Genomic DNA, 16,170 nt, shown 5'->3' on the forward strand with positions numbered 1-16,170 from the left:
ATTACACATGGCCACCATCAGAGCCATTGTCCATGACATGAAGCCTAGCACTCTGTCTCCAAATGTCTGCAACCAAGGTTATCAATACATTACACATGGCCACCATCAGAGGCATTGTCCATGACATGAAGCCTAGCACTCTGTCTCCAAATGTCTGCAACCAAGGTTATCAATACATTACACATGGCCACCATTAGAGGCATCGTCCATGACATGAAGCCTAGCACTCTGTCTCCAAATGTCTGCAACCAAGGTTATCAATACATTACACATGGCCACCATTAGAGGCATCGTCCATGACATGAAGCCTAGCACTCTGTCTCCAAATGTCTGCAACCAAGGTTATCAATACATTACACATGGCCACCATTAGAGGCATCGTCCATGACATGAAGCCTAGCACTCTGTCTCCAAATGTCTGCAACCAAGGTTATCAATACATTACACATGGCCACCATTAGAGGCATCGTCCATGACATGAAGCCTAGCACTCTGTCTCCAAATGTCTGCAACCAAGGTTATCAATACATTACACATGGCCACCATAAGAGCCATTGTCCATGACATGAAGCCTAGCACTCTGTCTCCAAATGTCTGCAACCAAGGTTATCAATACATTACACATGGCCACCATCAGAGCCATTGTCCATGACATGAAGCCTAGCACTCTGTCTCCAAATGTCTGCAACCAAGGTTATCAATACATTACACATGGCCACCATCAGAGCCATTGTCCATGACATGAAGCCTAGCACTCTGTCTCCAAATGTCTGCAACCAAGGTTATCAATACATTACACATGGCCACCATCAGAGGCATTGTCCATGACATGAAGCCTAGCACTCTGTCTCCAAATGTCTGCAACCAAGGTTATCAATACATTACACATGGCCACCATCAGAGGCATTGTCCATGGCATGAAGCCTAGCACTCTGTCTCCAAATGTCTGCAACCAAGGTTATCAATATATTACACATGGCCACCATCAGAGGCATTGTCCATGACATGAAGCCTAGCACTCCGTCTCCAAATGTCTGCAACCAAGGTTATCAATACATTACACATGGCCACCATCAGAGGCATCGTCCATGACATGAAGCCTAGCACTCCGTCTCCAAATGTCTGCAACCAAGGCTATCAATACATTATAATTTGATGATAACAGTAACACCTATCAACTCTACTTTGCCAGTAGATGAAAACTATATTTTTTCATATTGTCAAACGTTTGTGTGATATTATCATGTTACATTGAATATTTTTTCACAACAAATACAGTAAAATTCAATTAACCAAAAGAAAGTGGACAGGGCTGTTTTGGATAAGCCTCTGTTAAAGTATTACAGATACAATTTTGTACTTTTATGTGAACTAAGATGTGTCAAAACATCAATTTGACAGTAGGATTTGACCTTGACCTTAGTTTTGATTGTTCTCAACCAGAATAAATTTAGGTGTGTGTGATGCATAAAAAATGCATCGAAATTCTGATTTGATTCGATTCAGTGGTGATCAAAAATAGATTCAATTCTTGAGGGAGTCAGTATCCATATACAAAAAACGCCTGCAGAAAGCCAACGCAATACCCGCAATACAGGAGCGCGTTGCTGTTGCGTTTCTTTTGCGAAGGTGTACCTATTTAATTAATTCTTTTCTTGTAAATATTGCTTTAACTGTTTTATAATTTATGTTTTAATATTGCAAACGATGAGAAGTTTTGTTAAGTGTAAGAAGTGTGAGACATGTTTTACTACTGTGAAAGCCAAAACAAGTCACTCCAAAATCATTCTAAAATAACACAGGTCTGAAAAATTGTTACTTGATACTTAGTAATTGATTTAAACATTTTTGTTTTTTCTGCCCCTGAGCTATTAGACTTAATAAATGGTTTTAAGTTACCTTTGTCAGTAGCTCAAATGGTCGTTAAAACTCTACAACCAGGTTTCGATGCTGAGTTGCACCATGATCACGTAAGTCAGCAGGATAACTTCTTGCTCACATATCGGTCAAATTGACGTCGTTAAAAAGTTTATAAACACAATACAGGACGTAAAAAACACATACATTAAACACGAACAGGTACAAAACATATTACGAACGAGATCAAACTATCGAACGGGCCCGTCACGGTTATCGGCGGCAGGAGGACTGGAGACGGCGCCGTGTGCGGTGGTGTGACCTTGAGGTTACTGATAACCGAGATAGTGGACTCGTCCTTTGTGCTTCCTCCCCTGTAGATGAACTCGTCCGGTGGGTTTGGCATTCCAATATTTTGTTAAAAATAAGGTGCGAGCTATAGTTCAGTTTATCGTTTAAAACTAATTCTTTATCCTGTTGGAGGGCTCTGTAAATATGGTATTCCTCCAGTGTGTCCAAAATATGTCCTTTATTTTGAAATTCTAAAATTTTCATGTTGTCTTCAATTTTTGCAGCCGAATGTTCTTCATCGATTATGTGTTGTGCAAAGCTAGATTTTTGCTGCACCAATCAGGGGTTGGGCTTGTGTTCCTTAGCCCTTTTGATGAAAGAACGCCCAGTTTGGCCAATATAATATTTTTCACAACTACCACATTTTAACTGATATACCCCGGTCCTGTCCAAATTATCTTTACCTGTAGATGAAAGTTTTGGTTTTAAAAATTGTTCAGTTTTATTAGAAGTTCTAGGGGCTGGTATGATGTTAAAAGGTTTTAATTCTTTCTTCAATAGATTATGTAATCTATGGCCGTATTATATCGGGACATATTTGGGTTTCACGTCAGTGATCTGTTTACCGGTATCATTATTGATTTTACTATCCATCTGCTTCTTCAATATTTTATTAACCATATTGGAGTCGTATCCATTGGCCCTGGCAATATGTTTAATTATATTTAACTCTGTCTGGAAAACTCTCTCTGGCTCACCGTTATCAGGAATCATATCAGAAATTTATCTCAACTACATAGAAAATAAGCACATCCTATCTGATAAAAATCCATACAGCAAGAAGATCCTATTTTACTCTAGATATGTGGATGACACTATAGTAGTTTTTGATGGAAACAATAGACAAATAGAACTCCTTAACAAATATCTTAACAATATAACCCCAAAATTGAAGTTTACCCAAGAGGTTGAAAATAACAACAAACTCAATTTTTTGGACCTCACAATTGAGAAATATGATTCAAAATTCAAATACAATATTTATAGAAAACCAACCACAACTGATCAGACTATTCACGCCTCATCTTACCACCCTTTCAGTCATAAAATAGCAGCATATAATAGCATGATCAACAGATTGCTCCGAGTTCCATTAACGCCAGATGATTTCCAGACAGAGTTAAATATAATTAAACATATTGCCAGGGCCAATGGATACGACTCCAATATGGTTAATAAAATATTGAAGAAGCAGATGGATAGTAAAATCAATAATGATACCGGTAAACAGATCACTGACGTGAAACCCAAATATGTCCCGATATAATACGGCCATAGATTACATAATCTATTGAAGAAAGAATTAAAACCTTTTAACATCATACCAGCCCCTAGAACTTCTAATAAAACTGAACAATTTTTAAAACCAAAACTTTCATCTACAGGTAAAGATAATTTGGACAGGACCGGGGTATATCAGTTAAAATGTGGTAGTTGTGAAAAATATTATATTGGCCAAACTGGGCGTTCTTTCATCAAAAGGGCTAAGGAACACAAGCCCAACCCCTGATTGGTGCAGCAAAAATCTAGCTTTGCACAACACATAATCGATGAAGAACATTCGGCTGCAAAAATTGAAGACAACATGAAAATTTTAGAATTTCAAAATAAAGGACATATTTTGGACACACTGGAGGAATACCATATTTACAGAGCCCTCCAACAGGATAAAGAATTAGTTTTAAACGATAAACTGAACTATAGCTCGCACCTTATTTTTAACAAAATATTGGAATGCCAAACCCACCGGACGAGTTCATCTACAGGGGAGGAAGCACAAAGGACGAGTCCACTATCTCGGTTATCAGTAACCTCAAGGTCACACCACCGCACACGGCGCCGTCTCCAGTCCTCCTGCCGCCGATAACCGTGACGGGCCCGTTCGATAGTTTGATCTCGTTCGTAATATGTTTTGTACCTGTTCGTGTTTAATGTATGTGTTTTTTACGTCCTGTATTGTGTTTATAAACTTTTTAACGACGTCAATTTGACCGACATGTGAGCAAGAAGTTATCCTGCTGACTTACGTGATTATGGTGCAACTCAGCATCGAAACCTGGTTGTAGAGTTTTAACGACCATTTGAGCTACTGACAAAGGTAACTTAAAACCATTTACTTAGTAATTGACGTTTAAGACTGATAAATTTGGTATTTTGTCTTCTATGTATTCCTTGTAGTTTGTAGTTCTGATTCTATCCTCTAATTTTATCAATTAGAAGCAAAGTTTCAGTGTAAATCTTGCACATGTTTTTATTTGTTTAAGCCAAAACATATCTTTATTTGTAAAATCAATATTATAAAATAGGTAATATGCTTAACAATATGATTCTGCAAGTAAAAATTGTGAAATAGGCAAGTAAAGCAGCTCACTGACATTTCCAGCGATACAAGTTCTTCTAATATATGATTGAAAATAAATATTTTTTCACCTAAAATTCATATATGTCATATGTATAAATAGGCCTAGTACCACATCAACAAAAATTGTCATTACACATAAGTGGTAAATTTTAATTAGCCTATTGTTACTTCACTCCATTGACAAGTATGAATAGAAAAATGTCGTATTGCTTCGAATCGAATTGTATCGATTTGAATCAGAAACTTTTTGAATCGAATCAACCATTTTTTGCTGCTTCGCACACCTCTAAATAAATTATACCAATTCAATTTAGCTACGACCCAATACTGACCACAGCTATTGCGTTGGAAGCTACTATCTCAGCAGGAGAGAGCACAGCGAGGTACGCTACGTTGGCCAACACGTAGATCAACGTCACCAGAGGCAGCGAGATGTATATGGCTCTCGGCAAGTTGCTATAACAAAACACATATGTTCATAGGATTACAAGGAAAGATCACATAATGTTATATGCATACTTTGGCTATCAGATCTGCTCTAAGGGAGGGGGTCACCGCTAAGGAATTTTTTCTCCCTCCCACAGGCAAAAATAAAACAAGTTTTTAAGTTACAGCCAAACTGGTTAAATTCCGATGATGAAAGCTTTTAGTTGCACTATACGGGTTAATCGTTTTATATAAAATATGTCCGAAGTTTGAATAACTCGGTTTCATGATTTAGTAGTCTATGGATATAAGATAGTCATAATTAAAAATACAAAAGTCTATAATTGTCATAGATACTTACACATAAGGATTTTTAAGCTCCTCAGTCATGAAATTCAGATAGTTCCTGCAAAAAATGACATAAATAAATGTTTGAACAACATGTTTTTTAAACTATTGAATGGGCTGATTTTCTGATTACTGGCTACCCATCTGCTCATAAAAATAAATATAACTTATATACAGTTTATGATCCCACAAAAGTTTGTTCAAAGATTGTAATAGGAATCTACATACATTAACAGGGGAAGGATACATTTTTTTAGCTCAAAAAGTAGTTTAAACTTGTGACTTATTGAGAGAGATAAAATCAGTAATAAGGGTCGTGTAAAATGCATACAGCCACATTGTAAGAATGGCATAGGAAGCTATTTTATTTTGATCCAATTCCTTGATTTTAAATTGTGTTGTAATCAGAGGGTAAATGATCTTAATATGTCTATATTTTTAACACACAAAAACTGACTCCTTGTGTTTAAATTGGTTATGTATACGAAATGCAGACAATCAAACAAATAGCAAGTAGGGCCTATACAACTTTTTGAAAAATTACGGGCAAAATGTATCTAGAATATGTTATTTAAATTTCACATTATACAAACCAGCCAGAATAGGAGAATATCCCAGCATAAAAGGCAACTGCAACTTTTCCTCCTTCTGTGTTGGAACCCTCAAATGGCTCGGAAAACTTTTCAAATTTGTCTAAAACAAAAGATTCAAAAATTACTTTTAATGATATTTTAGTAACTGATAGAAAGAGTGAGATTTCTTAACGATGTTTAAACTGTTGTATTCATGATTTCAATGAGTGACAAAGGTCAATCGGTGTGATCAAAAAGATGACAAAATGTTTCAATTTTGTGTGGTTTTTCTCCAACAATTCCTATACATTGTTAACTTGGTTTTCCTTTAAAATCCACATTACAAATGATGTATTCAACAGTTAAACCACATCTCGTTTGATTTATATGGTTTAGCTGTAGAAATGTTTGTACGTTAATTGTGAACAACCACTAACCATGGACGAGAAACGGTTGTAATAGGCTTACCACGTTTGAGGAACAATAATTTTAAATATTCATGTTTCTGGTCCCTGGACTACTTTTTTTATGACAAACTGATCTAACAGAATAACCATTGGCTATTTGACAGAGGTAGAAAAAAACTTGTTTTCATCATAATTGTTCTGTTTTAGATTAATTGGTATTTTAACTGTGGCTGACATTCCATAAACAAACACTATTTCCGAAGGTCACGTTTCCACTAAATAAGTAGTGGAATTTTCATTAAAGCTCAAAAATGAATTATTTGGTCATCAAGTAACAACCTATGTCAATTACAAGGCCATACATAAACACATTTTAGATTAATATCTCCTCAACCTTGAGATAGTGTAATAGACAACACATGTTAGCAAATGAGTAATATTGATTACATCATGAGCTGATAACATGCTGTAATGCTGTAATACTGACTTTCACTGATAAGGCTAGTTTATATATTTTTAAAAAGGAAACTCTTGTTTACTTCTTGCACCTTACGTTGTTTGGATGGATTTTATAATGTGAAATTACTAGATGGAGAACACAGGTGTATTATGGTCTTGTTTAGGTTCAGAACTATAAATACCCATGCCGCAGCTAACCTGCAGATAAAGCCCATTCCCACTTTCCTGATTGTACTTTTTTTACCAAGATTTTTTCTTAAACATGTAGGGAAAAATTATTCAATTAGCAAGAGGTTAAATGGGCACTTAGGTTTGCTGACACAGGGGAGGTAATCATCTGTTTTTGTGATACATTATAGCAGAGTATAAATTATGTATTTGCCAATTTTTAACAGAATATGACCATGAACAAACAAACTACAACAGTTTACTTATCCTTCATAAGGAACAAAACATGAAACTTTTAACTTTTCAGTATTTTTTATTTTTTCTGTAACCATTACACATCCAATAATGTTTCAATATGTTTCATTTATTGCTTTTTAAACTCTGCAAAATCATTTAGAAACTGCAAATATTTAAGGTTTTGAGGGTAAAAATTGGGAAAACCACTTTTCCCCCCATAAAACACATTGGGTTATGTGTTTGTATAAAAATTCATTAAAATCATATCTTTTTACTTGAGTTTTCATGCTAACAGACACCCATAAATGGATTTTAAAGAATGCTGTTTTTGGCCTCTGGCGACATTAAAACGAAAAAGTAAATCAGGCTCGTTTTAGGTCTTACCTGAGACGCACGATAATAGTTTATTCCCTGCATAGGAAATTCACTAAAACCACCTGTCCTTTTCTACATATTGATCGTACGGTGGATTTAGACATTCCTTATTGAATGGACAAATTGGATTCACAAAACTCATGCCACAAATGAAGAAGTAGGCCTATTGATATTTAGAAGCCTATATCTTTTAGTCTAGTTGGAGGTTGGGACGTTATTATTCACCATTATAACATGAATATGGGATCAATTTATCAGCATCATTCAACATTTAGTGGTTGATTTTTATTTTTGTTCAATAAATATCGACACAAAACCATATTGTCATACAGGCATTGTCAAACAGACGTTGTTGTTGTAGTAGTAGATGTATACTTGTTGGATTTTAGGATATTATTCTATTGTATCATCAAATGTTGCTCAATCCTTGCCAATCTTCTCGTAAATGAAACTTTTCTAAATTTTTTTGTTATGAGGTTTGGTTTTGACACATGGCTAATGTATAAAATAAATTTGTTTACATGAGGATTGAATTCTAAAAGTGACAAGATTTGTATCAAAGACTTACCAACAAATATCATGTGGAAAACCCCAGTCAGGATTATAATACTCAAAGCGATGATCTTCCCAAACATAAATGTGTTTTGGATCTTTGTGGTTCCTTTGACATCATAGCAATTCAGAAAAGTGAAAAAACCTGGAAAAAAAAAGGGATGAAGCAGGTCAAAATGTATTCACGGATATTGGTTATTATCTAAACATACAATGGCTATCCGGGTATTCCCCTCACTAAATCAGCTGATTTCACTGTTGATGTTTCTAACACTAACATCCGGTAAGCAAATAACATAACCTAAATGATAATTTATATACAACTAAAAAGTTAATCTGTGTATTTTGATAAGTTAATTGGTAGGAAAAATCTTGTGTGTATAATGAGCACAGTCATTGCTGCTCTTGAAATGTAGCGGCAATGACGTACTTTGCGCTCTTAATAGCAATTGTCTACAACAGCAATGCAACAATGGACGGGTTATAATCCCCAACAACGAATCAGAATGTTTTTATATTTAGTACACAACCACCTGTTGAGATTAGCACCCTCATACTTATTTGGCATACATTAAAATGCCAATGTTTTAAACTCTAACCATATAAAAGCATTGGTGAATTTCCCAACTAGAATTTGCAAAACAAAGAAGAGTGCAATTGATAATGTTTTTACTAATATAGCCAAGAGCAAAATAAAAGTTTCAGGAATAATTACTGAATTGTCTGACCATGACGCTCAGCTGTGTGTAATTACTGATAACAGTATAGTAATTTCAAAAACCCCAAAAATAATTGTAACATACTGTAGGAAATTTACTGATGATAGCATTGCTCAGTTTTGTAAACTCTTAAAAAGTGAAAACTGGATCAATGTGTTTAATGCACCTGTTAATAATAAGTTTGACATTTTCTTTGATATAATTAAGTATGATTTTGATGTTTGTTTTCCTAAGCTTAAAAGTAGATTAACCAGAGGAAATAGTAATTGGATTACAGATGATATTATAAATAAAAGAATAGATGTTTTAGATTTGAGTAATACTGCTAGGAATGTTAAAGATAAATCATTTCAAAATATTCTGATCAAAAAAAGAAAGAACTAAAAAAAGAAGTCATTGAAACTAAATGTAATTATTATCATAACTTATTGGAAAAATCACAGAATGTCAGTAAAACTACATGGGATATTGTAAATAGGGAAGTTGGAGCAAATCATAAATCAAGCCATGTTGAAAGTTTAAGCTTACCATATATTAAAGCCAATAAATGCACTGACGTTAAAGATGTCTGTCATCTCTTCAATGATTACTATACAATGATGGTTGAAAATGACATATTGCCCAAACTAATATCTTCTACTGGTTCAAAAAATATTATTTCACCCTCCAAAAAATTGATATCAAAATTTAGTCTTTCACCAATTACTTATGAAGAGCTGGACAAAATTATAACTTCTTTTGATAGTAAATTTTCTACTGGCTGGGATGAAATACCAATGCCAATAATTAAACAGGCTCGTCTGTATATATTATTACCATTACTACATGTTATAAACTCCTCTTTCATCTCCGGAATTTTCCCTGAAAAACTAAAAAAATCTAAAATTAAAACTTGTTATAAGAATGGTAGCCCAGAAGAAATGTGTAATTACAGACCTATCTCATTGTTATGCTCATTTTCCAAAATTTTTGAGCGAGTTGTGCATATACAACTTTCAAAATACTTAGAGGAAAATAATTTATTAGATAAGGAACAATATGGTTTTAGAGAAGGAAGGTCTGTGATTGACGCAGGAGTTGATTTCTGCGAATCTATAATTAATTCAATTGATTCAAAGGAAAAAGTAGTTGGAATATTCTTGGACTTAACAAAAGCCTTTGATAGTGTCTCACATGATTTACTTCTTGAAAAACTTAAATATAATGGTGTAAAAGGGAGAGCTTGGCGTTGGTTTGAATCTTATCTTACAGGCAGGCAGCAGTATGTCACAATTGATCACATAAATAGCCATAACCAATTAATTACTTACACTTCTTCAACAAAAATTGTTAAGTATGGTGTCCCTCAAGGATCAATTTTGGGGCCCCTATTATTCTCAATTTACTTGACTGACTTACCCTCATTGATAGAATCTCCCAATCGTGTTTGTTTATTTGCTGATGACATCAATATAAAAATATCCGGAAATTCAAATTCTAATGTGGAAGTCTCTTCTTTTGTTGAGCTTACCAAATGTAACCAATATTTAAATGAAATCAATTTATTACCGAATCCAATAAAAACTAATTATATAAATTTTTCTTCAACAAGCAAAAATACACCTGATTTTAATATTTTTATGGATACAACTTTACTAAATGAAGTTAAAACAATAAAATTTCTGGGATTGCATATAGATGATAAATTCAACTGGGACAGTCATGTTGAAAATGTTTGTAATAAAGTCAACTCAGACATACATGCATTAAGACAGATGTCAAAATTTAGTAGTTTAAAAACCTTAAAAATAGTATATCATTCCCTGATTGAATCACACATTTCTTTTGGGTTGTGTCTTTATAGTGGCACATCAAATTTTAACCTAAACAGCATTCTGGAACTTCAGAAAAAAGCAATTCGCATCATGCTAAAACTAAAATCAAAAGAATCCGCAAAAGAGCACTTTAAAGAAATAGGAATTATGACTGTTTTTAGCTTATACATTTATCAAATAGTCCTTTATATTAAATCAAACCATGAAAGATTGCCAAAATTGAACTCTTTTCATATGTATTCAACCAGAAAAGGTAATGAATTGGCATTCAACAGACACAATTTATCGGTTTACGAAAAAATCCCATCTTATAGTGGTGTTAAATATTTCAATAGCTTGCCTGACAATTTAAAAAATATAACTATTTTAATTCAATTAAAAAATGTTTGAAATTATTTCTCACCAACAGACCCTTGTATAAATTAGAAGATTTTTTCCAACTTCCTGAAATTAGATTTTTTTGATAGTAACAATATTCTCTGTAAGTAGTCTTAAGTTTAATATTGTGTTTTTATAACTGACTCCATTCTGTACAAAATGTGCAATATGAATAAAGTTATTTTGATTGATTGATTGATTGAAAATGTTAAAATATGCACCCCAATTAAAAGTCCTGCCTAGTTGTCAAGTTTGGGAGGGGATATGGTTTTTGTTTGAAACATGTAATTGAAATTTATTTATAATGGTTTAAATACCTACATTCAGTAATCCAAAATGTTGCATCCATCTTCAGGCCGTACAAGGCGTTGTTATTCACCTCCGTATATGAAGGTCGTCATTTAAATAAGTACATAGAACACGAACACACACAAAAACGCACATTGAAAGACGAACATTTAACATTAAAAATACCGAGTACTCGGAGACACGAGACAGGTGACGCGACCGGGTGGAAGTTGTAGCTCGAACTGGTTTACTTCCACCCGGTCGCGTCACCTGTCTCGTGTCTCCGAGTACTCGGTATTTTTAATGTTAAATGTTCGTCTTTCAATGTGCGTTTTTGTGTGTGTTTGTGTTCTATGTACTTATTTATTAAATTACGACCTTCATATACGGAGGTGAATAACGACGCCTTGTACGGCCTGAAGATGATTCCCTGTGAATCGAAACTATAGTTGCCACAAGCAACATTTTAGATTACTGAATGCAGGTATTTAAACCATTACAAATATTTAAACCTAATCCGGAGGCTAACAACTCTTGAAAATGAAATTTATTGCCAGATTTGTGATGTGCAGCATGGAAATAATGCTGAGTGGGGCAGTAACATTTTTTAAACTGCCGTAGCAAAGTTTACGATGAAGATCGCAGAGGTAGGCCTAGTCTTGTGTTTGATTAATGGTAAAAATCTGCAAGCTTTATGTACTTTTGGGTCCAAAATAGAACTAGAAATATACAAATTCCTTTGCTCTGTTTGAATCAATCCAAGGCATTGCAAAGTATGTTAGACTAAATGTAAAATATTTCCCCCAACTACGAACTTTAAAATATAAATCACCTTCAAAATAAATTATAGACAACCACGAATATACAATTAAATGGACATTTGTAACTAGGCCTACCATTCTATAGGCCTCTTATTCATTTTATTTAAATAAGTCTAAACCAACCAAAATCCTTTTAATCAATCAGTTTAAACATTTACTTACAAATAACAACAGCTGCTATGCATCTGACAGATAGGTCTGGTAGATCACACTCCGGGAAGAACGGCTGGATCACATACTTTGCAAAGGTTAGACCCATAATGGCATTAGTGGTTGGACTGGAAACCGAATCATCAGTTATAAATCATTGAATGACACGATAGGCTTTTAACATATAAGTTAATGGTATTCTGCTTCAAAATTATTTTGAAAAAACTACATCAAGAGTCCTTAGAGGCTAGCGGCCACCATGGATAATTTCAAAATGCTGTTGAAGAGTTATTAATCATCCAAAAATATTTTTTAACAATATTTTTTCACCAAAGTGTTTATAATTTGAATGAGTAGTATACAGTGGGATTAGATATTTTCTTGGTTTTGAATTGTTCTCCAAGGGAGTCCATGGATCTAACAGCCATCTTGGATTTGCCCACCATAAGAACAATGTTAATTTCGTTAATTTCAAACAGCAGCTTAAGAGTTATTTAACATCTCAAAATATTTTTTCAATCACCAGAATGATTTTTATATAAATATATAGTAAAATGTGGGATTAGAAATTTTCTTTGTAGTTTTTTAATAGTTTTATGAGTTTTTTTCAAAGATTTTATTTTTCTCAACATTTCACTATTTATTATTTTTGACCAAACATCAGAGATTTGAAAAATAATTTTCAATCGGAATCCAAATTGTAACTTCAACTCACACAAAGATGAGCATGGCGTCCCACAGGTACAGAAAGGCAGGCAGAGGCCCGAAGGCTTCATAGATGTAAGCGTAGTCTCCGCCAGACTTGGGTATGGAAGTGCCGAGCTCAGCGTAACATAACGCTCCGACCATGGACAACAAGCCACACATCGCCCAGACAACCAGGGACAGTCCGACAGACTCAACTTCCTGAATAACTCCCTTGGGTGAAATGAAGATACCTGCACATTTACAATTTAAATATAATAGAATTGTTATGCTATTATTATTTGCAATACAAAATCTATTTATTTTCCTCATCGAAGACAACTTCTTCCTTAACTTCTGGATCTACAGCTGAAGATATTGTCTGACACAAGTCACAGGATTATCACATAGCAAATTTTTATTGGTTATCTTTAGGATTTGAACTGGACCAAGACAGGAGTTTCACACAGCTGAATATCAACCTCTTTCAATCTTGTAATGGAATTTAATAGGTTTGCATCCACTAGTTAAAATTACGAGTAACTCGGAATCCTCTACATATGAAAGCCTTTAAAGTATATTTTATCGGGAATGAAGGTGAAAAATCTATAAGTTTCAAATAAAATGTGTTTTATGTTATAGGCCTAATTAACATCACTTACATCTAGAATCGGCCAATAGTGAGTTTTTACATTATAATTCCAGCTATGGGTTATATACGAGTATGTTAACATACGGGTATGTTAAACCGGGAATAATAACACCAGGAAATTAGTCAAAAAACCATAAATACACTGTCACTGAAAGTCGGATCATTAACTCTAAGTCTATGGTTAGGCCTACCTACTTGTATGGAAGCGAATTCTGACAAAATTGTGTTCTGACTAATTCTAATGATTTAGTTCGGCATGAAGTTGTCCAAACAAACAAACACCTGTTATCCAATGAGTGTTTTGTTTATAGTGGCAGCAACTTCGACTTTAGAACTGACACAACGTCGTCCGAACCATTTATGCGTTCAAACAAGTTTGATTTTTGTATGCAGCCTGCGACTTAGTGCGTTGAATGTTGAGTTTTTAGCTTATCTCACCATGGTTAAAAGTAAATTAATCAGTCTTGTGTAAGAGAACAGGTGTTTGTAAGATATTAGAGACAAAAATTAACTACAGAGGTATTGATCGGAAAAAGGAGAAGGTTGCAGCTTAACTTAAATATTCAAAAAACCTTTACGGTTGGTTTAACAAAACTTTAAATAACATTTCAAACTCTTCTTTCTTGCCTTAACTAACAAATATCTGGTTAAAATGCTTTGTTTTCCACCTATTCAACAACAACAAGTTTGATAACGGACTCTCAAGAATGTAAACTTAAACTATCATCCATTTTGCTGGGCGGCTTTCCCACATAAGCTATTGACAATCAGGAGATCAGGAAATGAACACAGCATAACCACCTTGTTCTGAAGAGCGTTTAGGACATAATCGTCAGAACAAAATTTTGCCAGAATTTGCAACCATAGTAACCGTAGCCTAATACTAAAGCCTAATCTAAACCTAAACTGCACTGGGGATATTGACCATTGACTTCTGGATACTTAAGTACTTATCCCGAAGATTCGTTGGTTTAAAAATTTTTTTTTAAACACACAGCAAAGCATACATGATAGCTACGGAGCTGCAATTTAAGTCATTCTGTTCGCAAACTATGCCAGTAAGCGGTTTCGTTGAGGCCTACAAGCAAACTCCAGATTCATACGCAATACTGGCCCTTACTTAAAAACCCGCCCTCTTATATTAATAAGGACCAGATGTTACCAATTTTGTATAAAAATGAACGAAGTTGAATGAGCCAGTCACAGATCACTGTGATAGTGTCCAAAACTCTATTTTCTACCTTGTTATTTGTTACCTACTGAGATAAAAAAGTCCTATCAGTTTACTTTGTAAAAAAGTATGAATTTTCAACAGAAATCGGTGATTTAGATCAGTTCAATCTGTCGCTGGCTTGATTAAACTACACACATTCTGATAAAGAAACTGGAGACAACATGAACAAGGAGATAGAACATCCAGTTCTATTATAGGAAAAGGTGCAACTTGAAATACCTATTAGGCCTTCCTATCCTTAGAAGTAAAATATTAAAAGTAAGCCAAGTGACTGATTAGAATTTTTTTGGAGAAAGGGATAGATTTTTCACTCCCATTTTTTATTCCTAATAGGCATTCTTATCCTTTACTACTCTGAAAAAGATCCTCGCCAATTCGAACCTCGACTCAATTAGAAATGTTTGTCTGTTCCCCTAAGAAAAGCTCTAAAATTCGAAAAATAGTATACCAATAATTCAAAGTGATTTTTACGCTTAACACAGCCTCTACAATTTGAATTTGCACATACTCGAGCCTCTACAATTCAAATTTTGTTGCTGTAATTCAAACTGTTACCTCCAAAGTAAACCTCTACAATTTAAACTGTGTTACCGTAAGCAGGCCCACTTTTATAAACGGGCAGACTAGGCATATACCCAGGGGCGCCCTGAACCACAGCCCGCACTAGGAAAAATAGGGTTTTATCAGCCGCGATTTCAAAAATAAAATGGGTGATTTCAACTTGTAGTTAAGTGATTTTCCCTTATTGCAAAAGTAAATAAATACAACAAAATTGAAAATACTCGACCTTCAGATTATACCTCGTGTAGGCAGGCAGCAGAGTGAACCGGGCGCACTCACTATACTATCAGAGGCAGGGAGGCCTGCATGGTGGAAGGAAAATACATGCTGATGTCACTCAGTTTACAAACACCCTTTTACTATTGAGAAAAATTATAAAAACAATAACAATCAAATCAAAACAAATATATAGGTACTTATATGGCAATACATCAGCTGGTTTTTGTTTGCAATTTGGGTGACGTCAGCAAATTACGGGAATAGCATGTAGGCCAGCTGTAGTCTACAGGCCTACCGTTCACGTGCCCCTCCTCCCCATCCCAGTCTCACCCCCATCCCCACAAGTCACAACTACCAACTACCGCGCGGCGCCAGAACAGTACAGTAGGTACTGAGTACTCCTCCCTTAGTATTCAGTATGTTGTGTTCGTGTTGTGCCTGCTGCACAGTCGTCAAATCAGTCACAACACAACCTAAACTCCAACTGTGACAGTGACTAGTCAGTGTTGACACTCACACTGCAGTTAGTGAACCAG

At 34.7% G+C, this 16,170-nt stretch overlaps 1 protein-coding gene across 2 annotated transcripts in view; it reads right to left on the bottom strand.

Moving 5' to 3' along the window:
* LOC128998200 (Y+L amino acid transporter 2-like) overlaps positions 1-16,170 on the bottom strand; it is a 32,257-nt gene that overhangs the window by 9,943 nt on the left and 6,144 nt on the right. For both annotated transcript variants that reach the window (XM_054424220.1, XM_054424221.1), the window contains exons 3-8: positions 13,000-13,222; positions 12,297-12,412; positions 8,131-8,259; positions 5,938-6,037; positions 5,358-5,402; positions 4,903-5,026 (exon numbers count right to left, since the gene is read on the bottom strand). In XM_054424220.1, coding sequence (XP_054280195.1) covers positions 4,903-5,026; positions 5,358-5,402; positions 5,938-6,037; positions 8,131-8,259; positions 12,297-12,412; positions 13,000-13,222 — 737 coding nt within the window. The remainder of the gene's footprint in view (positions 1-4,902; positions 5,027-5,357; positions 5,403-5,937; positions 6,038-8,130; positions 8,260-12,296; positions 12,413-12,999; positions 13,223-16,170) is intronic.

Source organism: Macrosteles quadrilineatus, unplaced genomic scaffold (assembly GCF_028750875.1).
Source record: "Macrosteles quadrilineatus isolate MER2022 unplaced genomic scaffold, UCM_ALF_1.0 Scaffold_7__1_contigs__length_78375512, whole genome shotgun sequence".
Taxonomy (NCBI): Eukaryota; Metazoa; Arthropoda; class Insecta; order Hemiptera; family Cicadellidae; genus Macrosteles; species Macrosteles quadrilineatus.